Source organism: Ochotona princeps, chromosome 26 (assembly GCF_030435755.1).
Source record: "Ochotona princeps isolate mOchPri1 chromosome 26, mOchPri1.hap1, whole genome shotgun sequence".
NCBI classification, from domain to species: domain Eukaryota; kingdom Metazoa; phylum Chordata; class Mammalia; order Lagomorpha; family Ochotonidae; genus Ochotona; species Ochotona princeps.
The window spans coordinates 20134396-20155790 of record NC_080857.1 but is presented as its reverse complement, the minus strand read 5'-3'; the positions used below and the strand labels follow the sequence as shown (position 1 = coordinate 20155790).

General features: G+C 52.8%; 1 protein-coding gene across 6 annotated transcripts in view; it reads left to right on the top strand.

Annotated features, from left to right (window-relative positions):
* RGS6 (regulator of G protein signaling 6) overlaps positions 1-21395 on the top strand; it is a 461403-nt gene that overhangs the window by 438301 nt on the left and 1707 nt on the right. For 2 of the 6 annotated variants that reach the window (XM_004584428.2, XM_004584427.2), the window contains one exon: positions 15460-17117. The exons of 3 other annotated variants lie outside the window; for them this stretch is intronic. In XM_004584428.2, coding sequence (XP_004584485.2) covers positions 15460-15510 — 51 coding nt within the window. In that variant the 3' untranslated portion in view covers positions 15511-17117. Of the gene's footprint in view, positions 1-7454; positions 7522-15459; positions 17118-21395 lie in introns of those variants that run through there. One more of the 6 variants, XM_058655289.1, reaches the window with a different exon arrangement.

Genomic DNA, 21395 nt, shown 5'->3' with positions numbered 1-21395 from the left:
GCTTGGTTTCAGATGTCCAGTGCCCTAACAGAATGGAACCAACCACTCAATACATCTTGCAATTTGTGAGTTTATCTAAAAGTTGATCTGCATGAATGTTTCACCTTCTGTCTCCTGCAAACCATAAATGGAAATGAAGGGCTAGCTAGTTCAATGGCAATCCCATGTGTAAGACCACCCAGACCATGGGACTAATCCTGGAAAAACCAGAGTGGAGGTAGGCAGCTGAGGGACCAAGGACATGGGGCCAGCAGTCATTTTGGACTAACTAATAGCAAAAGATGTGGCTGGAGAGCTGAGTCGGGCAGACAGGGTCTCTCACCTCACTCTGAGATGCCCCAGAGTCTCCCTAAAGGTCCAACTCTGGCAGCAGCTTGTCCTCTCTTCTTGTTGCATGATGGCTGAAAGCATCTGGGGAGGACTCTGCTGAGGGAGGGAGGAGCCAGACCAAGTCCTCTGCACCTTGTGAGTTCAGCCCCATGCCGGAAGCCACAGAGGGTGCCAACACTTCAGGTAGGAGAAATGGCAGTCCAGGGCGATGCTGGTCTTGACCTCCCTGGGTGACTGCAGTTGGGAACACCATCAACTGCTCACTTGAGAAAATCTAAGCTCCAGTCTTTGGGAAATAAGGGTTGCTAGCACCCAAGCAAGCACTGGAGACCCCTGTTGGTCCATCTTTTAAGAGAACAGCGAAGCTTAGCATGGCTGACTGGCCACTTTGGAGTCCTAGGAACCAGTGGAAGCAGAGGGAGGGAGCCATGGCACGGGAGGGGTGGCATCTCTCCACAGCCGACTTTGGCTTTTAGATCCTGTCTGCCAAGGAATGCAGCAGGGAGGTCAGATGGCGACAGGCATGCAGGGGGAGCCAGCTGTCGCCCTTGCTCTCCCACACTCTCCCGGGCGGGAGCAGAGAATTGAGGCTCCTGGCAGGGGAGGAGAGTGTAGGCCAGCAGGGCACGGAGCCAACCCAGCAGCAGCAGCTCCTGCCGCTGGGGCTGCTCCCCCTCCTCCCAACAGCAGGTCTCGAGCAGCTGGGTACCCTAGTTGGAATAATTGCACAAAAACCCAGCAGAGTCCTGGAGAGCTCTGACCTCAGTTTCCTGCCTCCCTGTGCCCTAAATCTTTCAGGTCTCCAGCCAGGACCACAAGGAGCTCACCAGCTGCCTGGGCTTGGTTTTGGTTGCAAGTAATCCTCAAACTCCTCAGAGATATCTGGGTCACACATACCTGGGAGCCAGTCACTCCCACTCGGAACACTGAGATCCAGCGGTAGGGAACCATGGCCCCAGCTAGACATGGGGGTGGACTTCCAGGGTGGTGGCTGGGAGGGGAAGCATGGAGCCACAGCTCCAGGCCCCGTGCCCCCTGTGTCCAGCTTCAGCTTGCAGCTCCAAGACTCCAGGCAAATCAGGAGCCCTCTTTAAGTCCTGGTTCTCCCGCTAAGGAAGGAATGAGACTGGATTATCCCAGTGATCCCTTCTGGTTGGAGTGGGCTGCAGCTTGTGCTTACCCTCCAAGCACCTTGAGGTTTCTGAGTTGGAGGAACCTTCCCTTCAGATCAGAGGGCTGCTGGCTCACTGCACCATTAGCGACCTTATCAGGAGGCAGCTCTCCACCCAGGAGGGAGACAGGTGCTGGCTGCCTCTGCCAAGCTCAGAAAAGCACAGCAGCACAACCCAGACATCGCTCTCTGCTTCTGTGCTGCTGCGGACCCCGACTGGTGTCAGCAGCTCCATCCTGCCTTGTGAGGAGCTGGAGAACAGGGCCTGGGCCACCCAGGCCAGGGTGAGTGACATAATATCTGATCAGCCTAGCCAAGCCGAGTACCCGCTGTGTGTGCGTGTGTTGGCCAACCCATTGTACTGGGGACGGGGGGAGGGATGAGAGGTGAATACACTGGAGCCTCAGCACCAAGCATCTGTTCTTGCAGAGTCAAGAGGGGGAGTGTCTGCTGGTCACCCTCAGTGGCCGTGCAGTCTTCTCTGGGCTCCTGTGTGGTACGAGAGAAGCCCGTTTACCATTAGAGCCATGGAGCAGGTCATAGAGCAATTCTACAATGGAAACCCACCCCATGCCTGGAGTAGTGCAGACCCTTCTGGGAGGGCAGGGCAAGGTAAAGGGGCTCCCCATCCCTACCCTCCAGCCAGGATGGTAGTGGTAGAGTCCTTGTGATCACCAAGGTTTAAAGCCAAGGCTTATTTGGGGGGGACACTGGGCCCTAGATCTGCTCCCTCTCGGGTGCTCCAACTGCTGCAGCTGATGAGGTCACCTGGAGCCCCAGTGAGCACCCAGCCTTGTAATTCAGCCTCGGGTTCCAGGCATGGGGCAGGGGGTGGGGGATGCTGCCATCCTCTGCCTCCCCATGCTAGCCCTCTCCTGCCTTCCCCAGACCCCCACATGCTGAGCAGCCAAGTGGAAATCTATGTCCTCTGAGGCAGAAAGACACAGCTGTGTGTTTGCAGCCACTGATCCACATCCAAATTGTGGACTCTGCCCAACTCCGGTGAGGCAGGGCGGCAAAACATCTCGCCTGTGTGTGCCAGGCCACGGCCATGGGGGAGATGGAGAGGGACTACGACCCTCCACCTCCAGAGGACCTCCTCCCCTCCCCAACTCAGACAACCTGCTAGAAGGCCCAGGCTTCTTTTGGGTGGCTGCCAGTGCTGCAGAGTTTTAGCCTGGCCTCTGTCTACAAGCATCCCTGTGGACTCCCCATGGGCTCCCATCTGTCCCCAGTGCAAAAGCAGAGTGGGGGGAGGGGAGAGGGAAGGTGAACCCAACGACCTCCACAGCGGGAAAGACAGACGGCCAGGAGCCAAGAGACCCAGCATCACACAGTCCTGGCAGGGCAGCAGAGAAGAAACTACCAGGCCTTGGTCAGGCTTTGCCATAGCAGGATGCTAGGCAGGGGACAGTGGGACTGGGACAAGGAGTGCCTGTGGTCCTAACAGCAGGGTTTAAAGAGAAGTCATAACACTCAACGGCTAAGTCAGACCATGGGAAAGCGACCAGGGACCTTAGCATGTCCAGCTCCTGCATGTTCATGGGTGGGGAGTTAGGAAACCTTGGTATTCTGGAGGACGGACGGAATGTGGGTTCATGTACTGAACCCATCCATTGAGATGTTGCTAAATTGGACACGCAGGGGTGCCGGGAAGTGCTGCCCAAAATGGGATTTTGAGTCTTGAGATGTTCGAGAGGAAGAGCCTCAAGGGGTTGCTTGGGCACTGCCCAGTGGGCAGGGAGGTAGACGTGACTTGAGCACAGGTCAAGGAACAGTGATTAGGATCCACAGCTGCAGAAGGGGGCAGCCTCATTGACCTGATAGAAGTCAGGAAATGTGCTCAGCCCCTTCGCCAGGCTGGCTTGTTCTAGAAGCATAGCCTTAGTAACTCCAGAAAGCCCACACAGCTAGTTCTTACTCCAATAAGGTTGGAAATCAGGTCTACTCCTGCCTACTCCCTATGACAGGTAGAGCGGGTGTATTCATGAGATCTTAACAGCTAAAGGGAGGTTGAATTAATCCACCTGTGTTATCTTCCAAGGTGAACTCTGTCACTGAGGTCCCAGGGGCCCAGTAATGGGCTTCTCCTATCCAGCATCCTTTCTGATGACTCCCATAAAATCCATCATAGCCCAAATCCGCAAACCCAAAGGGTCTCACATCTTTCAAAAGGATCTCCGTTAGTCAGGATGTTGGACCAAAAGCAACTAAAGTTGACATTTGTGTTTTGGGGAAAAAATATTCAATCTTGCCCATCTACAGGGTAAAATCATTAACTGTCCCTATAATTCAAATTAAAAAAAAAAACTCTGGGGTTGAAGTTGGCCACAAGTTTAATATAAACAAGAGAAAGATGCAGCCATTTAAAGGATATGTAGGCTATGATAACAAAAGTGAAAGATCAGAGAAACAAAGAGTCAATTATTGCTCTGGACTTGGTTCTCGGCCTTCACAGCTTATCAGGGACCTTACAAGCTTACAATAGTAACAAAGCAACTCTGAACGTCCAGCCAGGACAGTCCACCATCTGCCTCCATGGCTCGAGCTGTGCTTATTCTCCAAGGGTATAGACATGCAAGTGGAAAATACATGGAAGTTAATTCCACTGAACAAGACTACACTGGGAACCACTACCCAGCAATGCAACATGTCACTTCAAGGGGCCTTGGGCTCCCTGGCTTGACATGTAGAAGCTGGATAGACAATTTGAGCAGTTTAGTGGCCAGGAATCTGGTAGCCTAGATTTTTTGCACTGGATTCCATCTTCCTCCCTTCCAATTGGAATCCCCTGTCACGTTAACATTTGTTAAGTATCTCTGCTTTTCATTCTGTGGTCCATGAATAAGATTACAGAAGGAAAATGGGTTTTATGGGAACCTGAAGCAATTGGTGAGGGAGAACCCCCAAATTTCAGATGCCTATAAGAAAAAGTCCAATGATGCCCACATGAGGAAGGAAACCATTAAGAAGTGGAATTCCTACCCTTTGCATGCCATCCGTGCCTTATTTTATCAAGCCACTTGTCATTGCAGCAGCTGAGCTCTGGACAGCTGGGCTGCTCCCTGCTCTGGATGCTTAAGAAGATACCAGTGAGTAGAAGATACGGGCGCTCACTGGCACAGGGAAGCCAAGCACAGCCAGGGTGGCCATGGGCATGGGACAGTGACTTGAAATGGAGGAAGCTTGGCTGGTTGTCGTTGTCCAGATGGGTTGGTTGGCTGAAAGCAGAAAGGGTGGTAAAATCATTTGCCTTTTACCCAATGCCACTGGCACATTCCAGTTGGACAAGCTGACTCCAAAAACCATCTCATCCCAGCCAGAAGCTGCACACAACCCTGGAGGCCTCAGACCAGAGAGGAACTGGCCCTCCTGTCTTCTCCAGGGCTCCATTCAACTTGTGGAATTGTATAATTACGGTGATTACAGCTCATGGCTTTTTCTCCTCTCTTCATCTTTTGCTTTTAAATTTGTTGAGGTCTTTCATTAACCATGGAGAGCCCAGTAAAGTTCAGCGGTGTTTTTATTGGACATTTTCTAAAGAAAACCCAGTCAGAGTAGCTGGTTACTATGACTCCTCAGGTATTCCTTTTATTGCCCACCAGGTGCAGTTGGGGCCTGGGTACAAAATTGAGGAAGAGGGAGCTATAGGGGACCTGGGGGCACTTGTATTATTTACCTGCACAATGAAAAACAATGTAAACCATGTCCTTGGCCTTTTTCACTTGCACCAAGAATATAGTGCATTTGAATTCCCATACCAAAAAGAACAAAATGAATTGTAAGGGCAATGGCTCAGAGCCTTACCTGAACTCGGGGCAGCCTAACTTGGGAAACAGGGATGAAGTGTACAATACAAAACCCAACCCAACCTTACTATCTGCAGCAAAAATAGGAGGGGAGGGAATGTCTGACAAATTCTCTGTCCTGGATGAAACTAGAAAGTTCCAGGGCATCCACATTTCTATTTATGAAAAGGGGTTGGCTATCTGCGTGGTCCAGGGTGCACATAGGGGATGGAGACTTCCTTGGTAACAACACACCTCACACAACATCATTTGCTAGCCCTTAATGATAGCTTTCTTTGATAATGTCCAGGCCAGTAGACATGAAGGGGAGTGTGGGTTGTGCAGCACCAGAGCTTGCGGACCTGCCCTCTGGCAGTTTTGCCCAGCACCAGAGTCGTCTTATTTCCCCAATGGCCACGAGTGACCCAGTTACCTGCACTGAGGGATGCTTCTAGCTTTAGGAGGAGTGCCATGGGGAGACCTCTGTCCTGCCTGGCTGGCTGCCGTGGTCCTTTCAGGATGCTCTTGTTGCTTGTACACTGGAGAGAGCGGAAGTGGGATGTGACCAAGCAATACCTGCTTCCTGGAGTTAAATGCCAGGAACCTGGCAGCCGTATTTTCGCCAACTACATCCTCATCCACTCCTGAAAATGACCTGCTTCATTCCCAGAGGTTGACATCCTTTAAAGAGATGTTGGCCGATTTAGAGACAAGTGTCCCAGCTGAAGTCTGCATAAGGCCCTGGCTGTTCATTTATGGGCCTGATGAGTACGGGTTGGGGTTACGGTCAACACTAAAAGATAGGATGGCATCCATACTCGGGGCTTCCCAGTGTTACACAGGGGACCTCACAAAGCTCATGGAAAATGGGGATGAAAGGTGTCTCTTTGGGTATGAAAAATTGTTTGCGGTCCATGTACTTTAATACACACTGTCCATGAACTTTATGAAACCCTGTGCATGTATGGATTTCAAGTTGTTTATTTTTTGAACCAAAATCAACTTCTTTTAATTCCATTTTCTATGACCTTTGTGATGTCTTGCTGTCCTGGACTTGGGGGTCTGTTTCAGCCTTGCCACTGAGCTGGTGAGGCAGGCAGCTTCCAGAACCTTCAGTGGCCTCATCCATGACCATGTGGGTAAGGTGCAGTGGTTACCAAGGGAAGCTCAATGTGACAACTCAATGCCTGGTGGTGATTACTGCTGGCCTATTTCAGAGAGCTAGTTTCTCTTTGTCGCTGGAGGCTAAGGAACTGTGGTACCCAACAGGCCAGCAGTAATCCATAAGCACTTCTCAGGAAGCCATAGTGGGGAGGGCTCCTTGTCAGCAAGGAGATGAGGACGGCTACAGGTGAACCGTTGCATTCATGCCAGGATCTGGCACTTGGCCTCCTGCCCAGATGCAGGATGCTGAGCTGCCTGCTATTGTAGATACAGATCAAGAATCGCTCAACCCATGATCAGAGGCTGAAATGCAGTCCTCCCGATGTAGCCTTCTGCATAATGGAAGCCTCACAGGCAGACTAACTTCTCACCTGCCTGCCTACCTGCAACCACCCTGAGAATCCCACCCCACCCAAGGCCAGGCATTACAAGAGTCTCCATGTATTAACCCCTTACTCCCTGAGGAGGTTAGGTAAGTGGTTAGTGGGAGGAGTCAGAAGCAAGCAGGGAGGGCTGCTTTACAATATCCATGAACTAGACCTCCCTTCCCACGCCTGCCACCTTGGTTGTACACGCCCACTGCTTATAATCCTAGCAGAAAGACATGGATAGGCCATTTCCATAGACATGAATGCTTTGGGCCTGGGGAGAATTCAGTTTTTAACGCGTATTTCCAGGTAAATACAGTATTGGACAAAGACTTGGCCTCTTGGCAGCTGATGCCAAACTCGATAGGTGATCGTGTGCTTGCTTGCTTCTGCAACCTTGCATGTGAGGCTTTGGGGTGAACCTGCAGTGTGCACACACACAAGAGCGCTACCAGATGCATGTACCGCCTGTGTTGCGTGTAGGTCCTGAGTGGCCTGACACGTCTTGCATGGCCTGCATGCCGTGGCAGCTGTGTGCATGTCTGGGCCGGGGCTCCCTACAAGGCGCAGGTCTCGACTGTTTCAGCTGGATACGTTATTCTTCACTTCCCTCCCCCAAACACAATTGCCTAGTGCTGCTGGCGCAGAGTCCGAATGGCCGCTGCATTTCAGCCCCGAGGTGGCTTCCTTCCAGCAGTGGGTGAGTGATCCCAGCGTCCACACCCTCTAACCCGGGCTGTCATTTGCAAAGAAGGTGCTCTGGAATACCACACAGGGCACCCATGTGAGGCCTCAGCTCCGCCCTTGCACCCCGATTCTGTAGACACTCAGCTACTCTCCTGTCCCGATGTTGCCTCTTTTTTTTTTTTTTTGCCTTCTCTGTGCACCTATACATTTTCCTGCCCGAAAAATAAGGAGTTGAGAGGTTCAGAAATGGTGGTGAGACATGTCCTTGTCTCGGACACAATAGGCACCCCACAGCCTCCAGCACTGTTCCTATCACTTCCATCTCCTGGACCCTAAACGCTGGCAGAATAGGACACAAGTGCCCCCTTTCATGAAGCTAGATGCTTTTACGTGCCACAGTAGCCTCTCTGGCCTTGGACGTCCCTGACTGAGCCTAACCCTGAGAGCCCAGGCTCACCTCCTGCAGCCAACTTGGTACCGAGGCCTAGTACTAGACAGAAGCTGGGAAACTGCTTACCCATTGACCCACAGAAACCAAAGTTATTCACAGCCTCATGGGTCAAGGGTCTGGAGGGAAGCAGGACGTTTCCCTGGAGCCAGGAATTCCTAATGCCAGGCACCTCTCCCCAGGCTGCTCCCCCTGCTCCACTCTCCCAGGTCGGGAATGTATGTCTGCTGAACTGCATTCCTGGGGGCAGGGAGAAAAGGGCAATGAGCGGGTGTCTTTGCATGGGTGTCCAGCCCCACCTGGCTAGTCCCTGCAGTGTTAGGGTTTTATTTGGGGGTGAGACAGGAGAGGAATGGTTAGTCAGTTGACTACCTGGGTTGCTGTTTTAATCAGGAACCCCATATGGCTGCAGGTGTTTTGGGTGGCTATATTTTCAGGGGATGAGAGCTACCCTTTGGGAGTGTAGAATCCTCGTGGATCTGGGGTATTGCTGCGCAAGTCACTTCTGCTGGCCTCTGTGTCCCTGTGTCACTAAACAGTCCCCTCTGGTCACAGAAAAGGGTTGCTTGAACTCTTTGGCTACGTTGTTGCCCATAGCAACACAGTCCTGTCTATTTCCTGGAGTCTTTCGGCAGCTGCCTAATGTGGAGCAAACTAGAGCTTAGATGCCCAAGTATACATGTGTAAGAGGAGGAGGGCAGGATGCTGAGTGTTGGAGGAGCCACAGGGCTGCTGGGATGAGGGGAGGGAGAGCAGAGTGCCTGGTGGTCCACGGGGTGTTTCTACAGCAATGGAGGGTCAGAAGAAAAGGGAACATGCCAACGTGCAACTTGGCAAGGAGGCCGGGGAGTCAGCTCCTGGGCACTCTGCCACCAGCACAGGGCTCAGCTGCTGAGCCTTCATCGTTGCTGGCATCTGTGCCCTGTTTCAAATCTGTCCCTGCACAGCTGTGGGGAGGCAGAGGAAGGTCCCCTGTCACTCAGCAGCTCTAACAGACGGAAGTGGGTCCCTGCCGAGAGCCCCCTATGTGATGAATGTGAGGAGGGGAGATAGACACGCCAGGAGCACCCTCCAGGGAGGGCTTCCCGAGCCCAGCTGGGACCCCTGAATTAACCACTTGGCCCAGAATGATTTGAAATGGAGCTTAGTTCTAACTGGATCACTGCTGCTCTGCCTGACTCCCTATGGAAGGGTAAACATCATACCTGCCTCTCTCCTCACTGGCACGGTTGCTATAGCAGATCTCAGTATTGGTTGCTATGATGCAGGGCCACATACTGAAGGCTGACTTTGCCTGGACTGTCCAGCGGCCACTATAAGCCATGGTGACCCACAGCCAGCTCAACATGGTAGCCACCTTTTGCCAAAGCTGGTCTCTCCCCTTTCAGACTCTTAGATGTCATGAGGAAAAGCCTGCCTCCCCACATGATGTGGGCTCAGAAGTGCTTGAGAGCTGAAGCTGTTCCCAGGGGAGACTGAGAAAATCATCCTGCCCTGCCCAGAGAAGTGGCCACATGGGTTACCATCTGCCTCCCTCCTTGAGCCACAGCCATGGGCAGGCCAGTCAGCAGCTGTGCATTTTCAGGTGGATTGCTCAAGGTCTAAGTGGGTGTGTTTGGCTAGCAAAGGCTAACAGGGTCTCTCTCAAGCAAGGACATGGCAGGTATTAGAGCAGGTGTCTGAAGTGTCACATGTGCCTGGTCCTCAGGGGCTACACAACAGGCAATGGAGCCTGTGGCCGTAAGCAGCTGTCCTTGGCAGCTAACCTGGGCCTCAGCCACCATGAAATCTTATGTGACTTAGTGAAGGAAGGGCATGTGAGAACTCATGCCACCCCTCTGGGCAGGAATAAACCATTCAGATAAGCTCTGGGAGCTAAGGAACCAGCTTGATGCTTTGACATTTAACCCCAGTAAGAGCTGGCAACTCACCTCTTCTAAATTCACAAGCTCAACGGAAAAGCATGGGAGTTGCCAACACAGGCCAGCATAAAGTGTCTAAAGCCACGAGTGGTCCTCAGGTCTTCACAGTAATTGTTTAAGAATAACATGTTTACGGGATGGATTCTCTATCTCCACCATTCATAGGGCAAAACTGGGTTGTTTATGTCACTGTCAAATGCTTCGAAAGAATCCATTAAAAAAAATTTTTTTGAGAGACTGAAATCAGCACCTGACAGCCTACAATATCCAGGGTTGGGCCAGGGCAGAAAGCCCGAGCTTGGAAGTCAATGCAGCTCTTCCACAAGGACCCGACCACTGGAGCCATACCGATACCTCCCGATGTCTGCATTACGAGGGAGCTGGAGCCAGAGCTGGCACATAGGCATCTTCCTTGGCATCAACCACTAAACCAAATGCCTACCCTGAACCTGTTTTTGTTTTGATCATAGTCCTTATTTTTCTCTACAGGTTTAGGTTGATTATATACATGAGTGCATTTGTTGTTTAGCTGGTAGATTTCTTAATTTCTACCCATTTCTTAATTTTTGTTATACATTTAGGTGTTTTATGATCATAATAGAACTTTGTTTTCAAAAAACATAGTGAAAGAATTTTTTAAAGCCAAGGAAAATGCCCGTCAGCCTGAGAGATCAGAAAGCTTGGCAAGGACCACGGCATAACACTCACACCCTAGGGCTCCCATCCCAACCCACTTCTGACAGGTGAGAAAGCCACAAACATCCCTCTTCCTCCCTGGGCTGCCCTGGCCCTGGTCTGCTGGGGATTAGCTGGGTGGAACTTGTGGCTGGTTCCATAACCTGCCTTTTTCGCCTCACCAAGTTGAATGGAGGCTGGTGAGCGATTCTATCTGCAAAGATGGCTTTTCCTACCATGCCCTGCCATCCTCCTGAATGGATGGCACAGAGTCCCTTTGTACTCTTTAATTTCTGTTTAAGAGAAAATCTCCCACCCACTGGTTCACGTAAACTCAAAATTCAATCCAGACCTCCCACATCGGTGGGGTATGTGGCCCAGCACCTGCTGCCTCCCACACTGAACAGGAAGGAAGCTGAGAGAGTGGAGCCAAGACTTATATCCAGGCAGACACCCCAAATGGTAGCTCAATCACTGGCCATACACCTGGTCTTATACTTTTATTAAGTCATCCTTTTTGCTTTTCTCCATGGAGAGGGGCACGGGAAGGACCAGTCTTCCAGCAGTCATTAACAAATCCCAGCAGCTCCTTGGCCCCTCCCTGCCCCCACCACACCCCAGCCAGGACCCCTGGCCTTTCCTGCTGATAGGTTCCTGATGATGTCCCTCCAGCAATTCCCTTCCCTGAGCCTGCAGTCCACCCATACGCATCCCTTATGGACTTGAATGTCACCCACTCACAAGGCCACACATCTCTGCAGCCTCCCTTTCCCACAAAGGCCACTTGGTGACCCCCTGTGCAGCCCAACATCTTTTTTCATTGGCAAGGAAAAAGATCAGTGCCTGGGTGACTCATCCAGGAGGTTAGCTTGCACCCATGGCAGCTAGAAATGGTGTCCCCAGTTTTGTCTGGGTGTTTCCTGTGCTGGTGGGGAAAGAGAGGAGTGTGTTCAACTTCCCCAAAGGCAAAGACGGGCCCAGCAACAGCAAGAGAATGAGCAAGGGAGATTCCAAAGCATGGGAGTAAAAGCCGGGATTACTTTTTCTAATCATTTTCTCTTTTGAGGTCTAATTGCACACCGTGAAATGAGCAGATCTGAAGCGTGTGGTTCAGTGACTCTGACAAATGCATGCACCTGTGTAAGCAACCCCCCATCACCCCGGAGTCACTCTCCTGCTCCCTTGCAGTCATCCCTGCCCTCTCTCCCCCACAGGCAACCCAAGTTGAGTTCTAGCCCTAGAGGAGCCTGCATTTTGCCTTTGGTGGACTTGAGACCTGGGACTCTGGGCTTAGGTCATCTGGGCAAATCAGCGAGCAAAATCCCATCAGCGAGCCCGGATATCTTCCCTCACTCAGCCCCTAGTGCTTGGCTCTGCTGCCCCCAATAAGCCCACCTGACCCCAGGGCTCATCACTGAGCCCCAGCCCTGAATTAGCCTCAGTCTCCCAGGTAAGTGAGTGACAGAAGCTCTGGGTAGCCCGAATCGTGCATGCCTTGTTGATAAGTATGGGAAGGACGACGCAGAGTGCCCCGGCATGTGGAGCAGCATGCTGATTTCCCTCAAAGCACTGCACAGAAGGGAGCAGTTCCTTTTGTGTCTTTCCTTTCCAAAATCCGGGAGTGCGTGCCTGCCTTCTAGGCTTCAGCCATCACCAAGATGGCCTCCGAGCTGTGCTGACTTCAGAGCAAAGGGCAGGAGCAGCATGTGCGGGTGTGTGTGAATCGAGCCCTGGGCCCACAGCCCAGGAGCCTGAAGGGTCGCAGGGTTTGTTGGACCACACTTTGACAACGCTCTCGGAGGTGCAAAGTGCTCTGTCTATATGCAAAGCTCCGGGGTCTCTGGAATGTACCGTCTGCAATTCAGAAGTTCAGGTCCTAGTGGTGGTGGGTTTTGTTTTTTAACCTGGACAAAGGCTGCCGCTCAGTGTTTTCAGCCTCCTTCAGCTGCTCTGCTCAGGCCGGCTGAAGGCCTCGGGCTGCGCTGGCTGCAGGTTCCTGGCACCACAGTGCGTTCCCAACTGACCAGCTCCGAGCGACACCACGCATTCACATTCAGAACAAAGCTGCCTCTGCTGTAACTATGCAGGTGCCAGTCACGAGTGGAATTGCCACTCCCTTAGAATCATCCCACCTGGAGGCAGGGATAGGTATGAAGAGGGAGCACAGGTGGGAGCCCTCCTTTATCTGAACAGGGCAAGGATACATCCCGAACTACCCACTGCCACTGCCACCAAGCCCAGAAGGGGGCATCCACTTGGGCAGCTCAGCTCTGAACATGGGGGGGCGGTCTCTGCTGTCAGCCTTCACTTTGATCCCGGAAAACTCCAGGAGCCTCTGCTCTTCAGAAGGCAGGCAGCTGCTGAGCAAGTGCGATTTCTGCAGCATTTTCCCCTCAAGCCCCAAGCCAGGCATCCAACCATGCCTGCCCCTTGCGTGAGGGACCTGCCCCAGCTCAACAAGGGGTCATGGTGGAGTGGTGCAACTGCCTCCAGGCTGATCTGAACCCCGCTCACCTTTATTCTTAGCAGCCTGTCTGGCATCGGGTAAATGTGCCAAGCACAGCAATGGGAAGACAGAGAGGAAAACACAGCACACCTGGCTCGGGTGGGTCTGGACATGATCCCAGGCTGATGCACTGCCCCGTGCAACCCTCAAGTCCCAGGAAATGGCAGCTGTGGGAGGTGGTGGGCAGCAGTGACAGGCTGGCCACCAGCCCTTGGAGTCAGCTGTGGGACTGAGTGCCTGGACTCAGGCAAAAGAGGCTAATTAGCACCTCCAAGCCTGGTCCAGCCCATTCTACAGAACTGGGAAGGGTGCAGGTTGGAGTAGCTGCAGACACACAATTCTCCAGAAATATAATCTTGCAACCTCCCTTAATCCACAGCCCTCTCTAGCCACAGTGAACTCACTAATGAGAAGCCGTAATGAGGGTCTGGGCAACTGGTAAACCTCGTATTCTTTGTTTCTGGACTCCTAGCACACACATTATCAACAAACTACTATTCAGAAGCCAAAGTGATTATTTTTTCCTCTCTCTCACATCCTCTTGCTAAGCCAGTGCCCCAGGTGCCACCTATAGCAGCTCAGAACACATGTATTTGGGTGCAAAATGCGTCACTTGTGACCTTGATGGAGAAGGGAGGGAGAGGGGCCAGCATGCATTGCAAAGAAAAACTCAGTGCCTCTCTTTGGAGCAGTGATGGGGAGGAGGTTTGTAAGAATTGCCCCACCTCCCCACACAGGCTTCCTGCCTTCAGGTCAGTGCCAACCAGGCATAGACCCAGGTCAATCCACAAGGTAATAAATGCCTTGTGCCATACAAGGAAGGACACTCTGGGTGTGTAACAGGCAGGTGTACCCAGAATCCAGGTCTGCAAGGGAGGCCTACCGCTCTAGGCAGAGGGGGAGCCATCCTGGCTTAGTGATTTACGAGGACCGATGCGGTGATCCTCTAGGATTAAAAAAACTCCTAGCCTCATAGCAACTATCCTGCTGAAGAATGAGTTTAATGCATTTGAAGACTCAGATAAGGGTACTGATGCTGATGGGCAGGGGTGTGTGTGTGTGTGCACATGCACCGAGAATAAAATGAAAAGTGTCATCTCAGTGGTAACTGAAAAATGCAAGAGGGGGAGAGAGCAAGGAGAGAACTTCCGGGTGTTTCTGGACAGGTTCCCATCTGCCATCACGTTGTTTCAAGTCAGCTTGGCCCCCAACATATTGTCCTGCAGCCAGCAAACCCACAGCCCGTGGAGTTGGCCTATCACAGGCACCTGCTATCCATGAAGTCATCCATCAGCCTGCTTATTGAATAGCCTACCGAGCTTCACTGACCTGATCAATTGTTTAATTATACCCAGCTTTCACGCAGCCAGGCCTGGTCAACACAATGAACCCTCACAGGCCCCTTGGAAATCAACATCAAGAAGTTCTGGTCCTTGAAATAGGCCCCCAATCCAGGCCAGCCAAGCTGATGGGCCCTCGTGGGCTGCCCTGTCCAGGGACACTGGCATCACCAACCTGCTGTTAACAAGATGGACTGAGTCTGCCCCCACCACCTGCCTGGGTCTAGCCACAGACTCCTGAGCCCAGGGCAATACTGTGGAGCTCTAGAAGGGATACACATTATGCCTCCTCTACATCACCCAGCTTGATGCCCCAGACCTCCCTCCTAGGGCATGGAGACAACAGCGTTCTCCCAGACCTTTCCTGCCATGTCCTCCAGACTTTGTGCTTGTTTTTGAGAATGAACTGCCACATGGGTTGTCAGTGAGAGGGTTGAAGACTTCCTGGTGTGGCCTCAGGAGACCCAAGCCTCCTGCTGTGACAGATGAGCAATCAAGAATACAGGGGCCAGCAGGTGCATACCACCCTGACACCTGCAGGGGCACTGAGCCCCAGCCAAATACCCTGGTCACTTTCCTAGTCCTAGACCCTACAGACAAGAGGCCCCTGAGGCTGCCTTCCGAGCAGGATCCCTAGGTCACTTGCATTATCTAGATGAGTCACTCCATTCATTTCTGACCACCCACATCCTTAGCTGAATCAACCCACCCTTCCTGATCCCATTTCTCCCTAGTCCAGCTTTTCCTTCTCCATGGAAATGAAGTCAACTTCAGGGACAGCCCACAGGCATTGAGATATTTTACCTGAGGCTTTAGATGCCTGGCTTGGAGTAAGTAAACAAAGCATAGCACACACCCTCATTCCTGCCCTGGGATCCTGGTTTTCCCAGCTATCCATGGGGAACACTACCATTCGTAGAGACCCAAGGTTCAAGTGGTCACAGTTGGGTTGGTTCATGGATCATCCTCAGTGGCTACCACAATTAACTCGCCTGTCTGGCTCTCTGTCTCTGTCCTTGTGTGTGCCTGTGTGTGCCTCCCTGTCACTGTCTGTCTGCAGGGAAAGTCGCTAGCGGGCAAGCGCCTCACCGGCTTGATGCAGTCCTCCTGAGTGTCCCCAGTGCTGCGCCCGGGCCCATGGAGCCCTCCACGGGCAGCCGGCGGCGCTCCACGTCCACGGACAGAGTCTCCTTGCGGGGAGATTTGGTCACTGTGAAGGAGAAAGAGTGAGGGCGGTGGAAGGCAAGGATGGGGAGAGCTGGTGGGTGAATAGGAAGACCAGAAAGGATGTGCACAGAGCCTGTGGGGCAGCACGGAGACGGCCGCTCACATCGCCCTCTTCCTCGTACAGTCATGCGCCAACATCCGTTCTCCACGACACCCTTGTGTCCACCTCATCCAGGGGAGGATGCCTCGGGGAGACTTCCATGGCCACGGTCATCTGTGTTGTATTCTGATCATCGTCGCCCTTCTTGCAGTGTGGGGGGACCTCACCTTCCAGCAAACTCAAGAGGACACAGAGATGCCCCCAGGTAGATTCAGTATTATGTACATCAGCTCCCCGCTTCACAAGGGTGCACCCATGGCACATCCCCTAATGACAGCCACTGTGTCCAGAGCATCACCGCCTCCCCCACGGTTCCTCAGCCACCTGAGTCCAACAGGGTGGTGCCAGGCACCGCCACTCTGGTAGTCAGCATCCTCGCACATCTGACAGGAAACCAACACCAGGGACTGCTTCACTCCAAGTTCTTGGCCACCCTGTCCCACCCTTGGTGACCACCTGTAGGAGAGGTCTCCAGTAGCCTGGCGGCTGCCCTGGAGTCCTCACAAACGTCTCAAGGCCCTGGCAGGAGCCCTGGTGCCAACAAAAGAGCTTGCTGCCTAGCAGTGTGGAAAGGTCTGTGTCTTTGAAGAAGTGATTATCTCATCCTTTATTCGGTTTTTGCCCACCTTGCACCTTGGTTTGTTCCTTCGTGTTCTACCATAATAAACATGGCCTCAAACTCAGGGGCCGTGTTGGGAGTCTGCCCTCCAGCCAACCCAGACAGAAGCTAAGAAGAGTCCCCAGTCCCAGGAAGTTGCTAGACTTCAGGGCAGGAAGCCTCTACCCATATGGCTTCATCCATTCAGCCACAGCCAGCTTCTTCCTGGGTCAGATCCCAGCTGTGACTAAAGCTGATGGTATGATACAGAGGGACCAGGCCAGGGCCATGTGTGTCCCTTCCTGGGAGGCTCAAAGCACCTGGCAAAATGAAGTTGGTTGTCTAGCAGCACGCAAAGCCTGCGCAAGATCCCCCTGTATTCTCTTGATGTGTGTGTCAAATGATTATTTGCCAACATGGCTGTAAGGTCATGTATGGAAGCACCTGTTCAGGTGCCTGCCGCTCGTAGGTGCTTAGCAAATGGTAGCAAATACTAATGTCATGTTTTGATTGTGACACCTGTGAGCCCTTGCAGAGAGCTGTGTTTGGGCCCAGACACTCCGTCCCCAGGTCACTGTCATGAGAACTCTCCCTTGGATTTATACGAAGCAGTCCCTGCTGCTGCCTCACTCATACAGGCAAGTCCACCGGCAGGCAACCAAGCTTCCTGTGCTTGTCAGAAGCCCCCAGCCGTCTGGGCACTGCCCTATCACACATCTCGCCCATGTCTGAGTCCTGTGCATACCTGCTCCACTCCCACCATGCTCACAGTGGAGCCACCATGGGCATTAGATGTCTCTCTCAGTTGTGTCTGGTATGTGACCTCCGTGCCACAGCTTCCACTACTATTAGTAGCTCCCTCCTCTCATTCCCAGAAACAGCAACATTTGAAAAGGTTTATGGAAAATAATTTTTAAATCAGTTTGGTTTTGGTGAAAAATGTTGAAGTCCATGCCTATGGGTAGAAGATGGCATATCATGAAAGAACACGGATTTCAGAATTTGGGGTACCCCAAAGAAGCACCTTTTAGTTCCATTTTCCACAAATGTTTGGAAGGACCCTCATAGGGTAGGACTTTGGGGGGTCTCCAGAGGTAATGCTTCAGACCCAGCTCAGCACAGAGCCTGACTCTTCAGACACAAAGAAGGTTCCCCTAAAGTGAAGGGTCTTTTCACCCCTCCTCTCCTCATTCATTTCCTCTTCATCCACAACTCGCACCTTAGGACAAATGGCAGTCTAAGCTTATCTGTACCCAACATTGTCCAAAAGGAGCTCTCTCCTAGGCCTTGCCAACACCACGCTGTAGGCTGTATGGACCCAGGGTGTTCACAAGACACTGGATACCTCTGGGCCCTCAGTATTTGGGGCACAGGGCCTCATTGCCTGCTGCTCCCCCATTTGTAGCCTGGCTATGGACACGGCAGCTCCGCCGTCCCAGCCAGGACCCCTCTTCCACTTCCCCTCTTGACCCTCCACTGCTACTCCTGAGCAACACTGGTCTAGACTTGGCCTTGCCTTGTCCTGGAGGTTCCCAGTGAGCCCTGAGACAAACCAGGCCTTGGAGGACAACCAGAGGGGAGGGAGGGGCTCATGGAGGTCAGAACTTTCAGGCTGGATTCCGCACCATAGCAATAAACCCCTCGAGCCCAGCCTCTATCAAAGTCAAGTTCAGTCCTACAACTCCCCCCCACCACCACCACCACCACATGCTCCATATTGGATCAAGCAAGAGGCTTACAAGAAGGGGATGGACCAAGTTAACCCAAGCTCAGTTTACCTGCTAATGCAATTATATTGGAAAATCCACTCCTGGCCAACTCCCCATTGGCCTGATTGACACAGCCAGATTAGACTTTTGAAGGGAATTCTATGGCAAAGTCGACACCCCTCCTCTGTGTTGTAACACCCCCACAAAGCCGCCTGACTGGCTGTGGCCTCTGGGCCCTAGACTTTTCCCCATAGGGAGCATCTCATCAGCCTCACAGCCAGAGCATTAGGCATCCTGAGTGAGTGACTGCCCACCCACTGGGGCAGACCCACAAGGCACCAAGGCATGGGGCCTTCAAAAAAAAAAAAAAAAGAAAAGAAACCAGCCTTTCCTCTTGTGGGCAGAGGACAGCTTGCAGGTTGGCGTGAATACATGACCAGTAGCCACCAGATGCCCTGAGCAAGCAGCAGGCGCTCTCTGAGCTGAGAAGCCTCCTACACTTCTAGGAGGTGATGCATCAGCTTTGTTCCCCTGGGCAGGTGTTGTGGTACCCCAGGAATGAAGCTGGCCTGGCTACCAGTGCAGGCCACCAAGCCTGCACTCTAATCTTGCAGTTACTAAGAGGTCAAGTGGTAGCCAGAGTTCCAGGAGGCAACTCCAGGTTGCTTCCTGGATGAGTTAAGCCCACGGGGGCAGGCTGTGGGGCTCCTGTCCTGGCAGGATTCCTGGTATGTTCAAACTACCTCACCCCCAGGATGCTGAGCCAGGAGCCTGCCAGCCACGCAGCCCCCTCGCTGGTGGTGAAAGGCCCATGTTTTTCATAAAATGCATCCCCCTCCCAGTTCTGTTCCAAATGCGTGGGCTTTGATAGGCAAAGGCTGCTCGTTTCTGGGCTTGCAGGGTAGAGGTTCCAGAAAGATCCAGGAGCTGTGGGGGGGGGGTTGGGGGTGTAAGTGAGGTGTCACCAGCCTCTAAAAGGAGCTGGCTGGGTACACAGCAAGGACCATGGAAAAAGAGTTCAACTGTGGCCAAATCAATCACTAATAACTCACCACGGGACCCTCTGAAGATAAGCCGGCCTCTTGTAACCATGGCAACCGCAGACGCCAGCAACCCACTCCTTCATTCCTCCCCATGATGAGGCATCCCAGGGGCAAGTCCCGGGGCCATAAAGTAGCAAAGTAGCCAATGTAGCAATAAGGGGACAGGGCAATGGATGAGTTGGGTCCAAAGGGCCTCAGCTGTCTCCCCTGCACCCACCAGGGCTCAGAGCCAGCTCTGTTCAGCTGACCAGGGAGGGGCCCTGCCCATAGCTAGGGCTCCGGTCCCATACTCCGTGCCCAGTCACCGCATGATCACAGACACGTCAGAACGGCCTCCTCCTAGTGCATGTGGTTCTCATTAGTTTATTTTTCTGGAATTTGGGGATTGGACCCCAGAACCAAACATGCTGATAACAGTCAAAAAATAAATTAATTTAACCCACTACATTCCAGCTAATTCTGTGTTATTCCTTGGTTTGTGGTGGGGCCGAGGGTGGGGGTGAGAGGAAGGGGAGACAGGGAGAAGGGTTGTTTATGAGGCAGGATTTACCTCTAGGGAACAAAAGTACCCACTTCTCCCCCGACCTCTCCTTTCCTCTGTCATACATACACACACACAAAACACATGCACACACAGGATGTGGTGCAGCTCAGAAAAGCTCTATCATGCTTCATCCTGGTGGGTGGGGATGCTGAAGCCTCCATCAGGGTCTCTTTGGCTGGGTGCCCTCCACACGCCTTCGTCTGTGCTCAGGTGCAGAACAACAGCAGCAGCACGGCCACCCCTTTGCAAAAGGCCCAGAACCCAAGGCCACTGCCTATAGACTCTGCTCCTTACAGGGAGTCGTGGTTGCCCGAGTGACAATCTCATTTCCCACCAACCCCAAAGCTGCAGGATTGTGAAAGTCAGGCTGGCAAGAGGAAGAAGAGAACCAGCTAGAAACGACCATCTGCTGGCATGCCAGAGCTGGTGCACCACAGCAGGCTTCCACGGGGGCGTCGCTGCTCCCCAGAGAAGGCATTCCTGGCATGGAACTAGGTCTTTGGGTACATCTGGATGGGATCCAACTAGACCCTCAACTCTCGGGTCACCCCAGTGAGCGTTTCCGCTCCCCAAGGTCAAGTTTATACCTGCCTCACATCCTTGCTCACGCACTGAAAAGTGAGCTTTCCCCTGGGGTGGGTGTTGTGGTATCTCTGGTTAAGGCCCCATTTGCAACACCAGAATCCCCTGTGGGTGCTAAGATAAGTCCCAGATGCTCCACTTCTAATCCAGCTCCCTGCTAATGACCTGAGAAAGGCAGCAGAGGATGGCCCAATCACTCGGGCCCCTGCATCTGCTTGGGAGACCCAGAGGAAGCTCTTGGCTTCAATCTTGCCTAAGCTTGACCATGGGAATGGGCCAGCAGATTGAAGATCTCTCGCCCACTCTCTGAAACTGTACCTTTCACATAAATGAGTACATTTAAATAAAAAGAGCCAGCTTCCCTACCCTCGTGGACCAACACCACCCCTTCCTGGGCTCCTCCTACCTACTTACTGACGGATCCTTTGAGCTGTTGCTGAGATCCCCTGAGGAGAGAGGTGGCAACTTGGGACTGGCCATCCTAACACAGAGCTGTGCCCAGCTGAGAATATCTCAGAGCCACCCCGATGTCTTCTCTCCCCACGCCCCCTCTTGGGATGCCAGGTCAACCAGCAGAAGGCTGTCCTCTCCTGGGTACCAGCCCCCAGCTGTGCCAGGGGCCTCCACAGGGATTACAGACTCTACACCATACCTGCACCCTGAGAGGAAGACCACATGGCCCTGGACAAGCCACAAGGTCTGGTTTATTGTAAGGAGGGCAGGAAGAGGGAGCCACCTGGCATGAGCTCCTGCTGGAATAGATCTCTGTTCTGTTCCCACTCCCGTGGACTCTGTCCTTCCTAGATCCCGGGAGCTGCCCTGGCCGACAAAACAGGGCTCTAGCCTGTGATTGCAGGACATACCCACGCACGCTCAGTCTGAGCCTTCATTTATAATATGACAATAAGGATGTCAAAGCCCTAATGTGTCTGAGTTCATCTAGAGCATTTACCCTATGCCTCACACACAGTAAGTGACCCAGAAATGGATGCTAGTTCTAGGTAGCTGGTGTCATGTCTGAGATCAGCACTGAACAGAAGTGAAGACAGAACACACCTGCCAACCCTACCAGGTGCAGAGCATCCTGCAGAGCTAGTCCTCCCTGCCAGAGGTGAAGAGCCTTGTTCGCCTGCTGGCCATGGGTCTCTTCCTGCCGCTGACTTGCCCCAGCATCTGGCCTCTGTGAAGCAAGG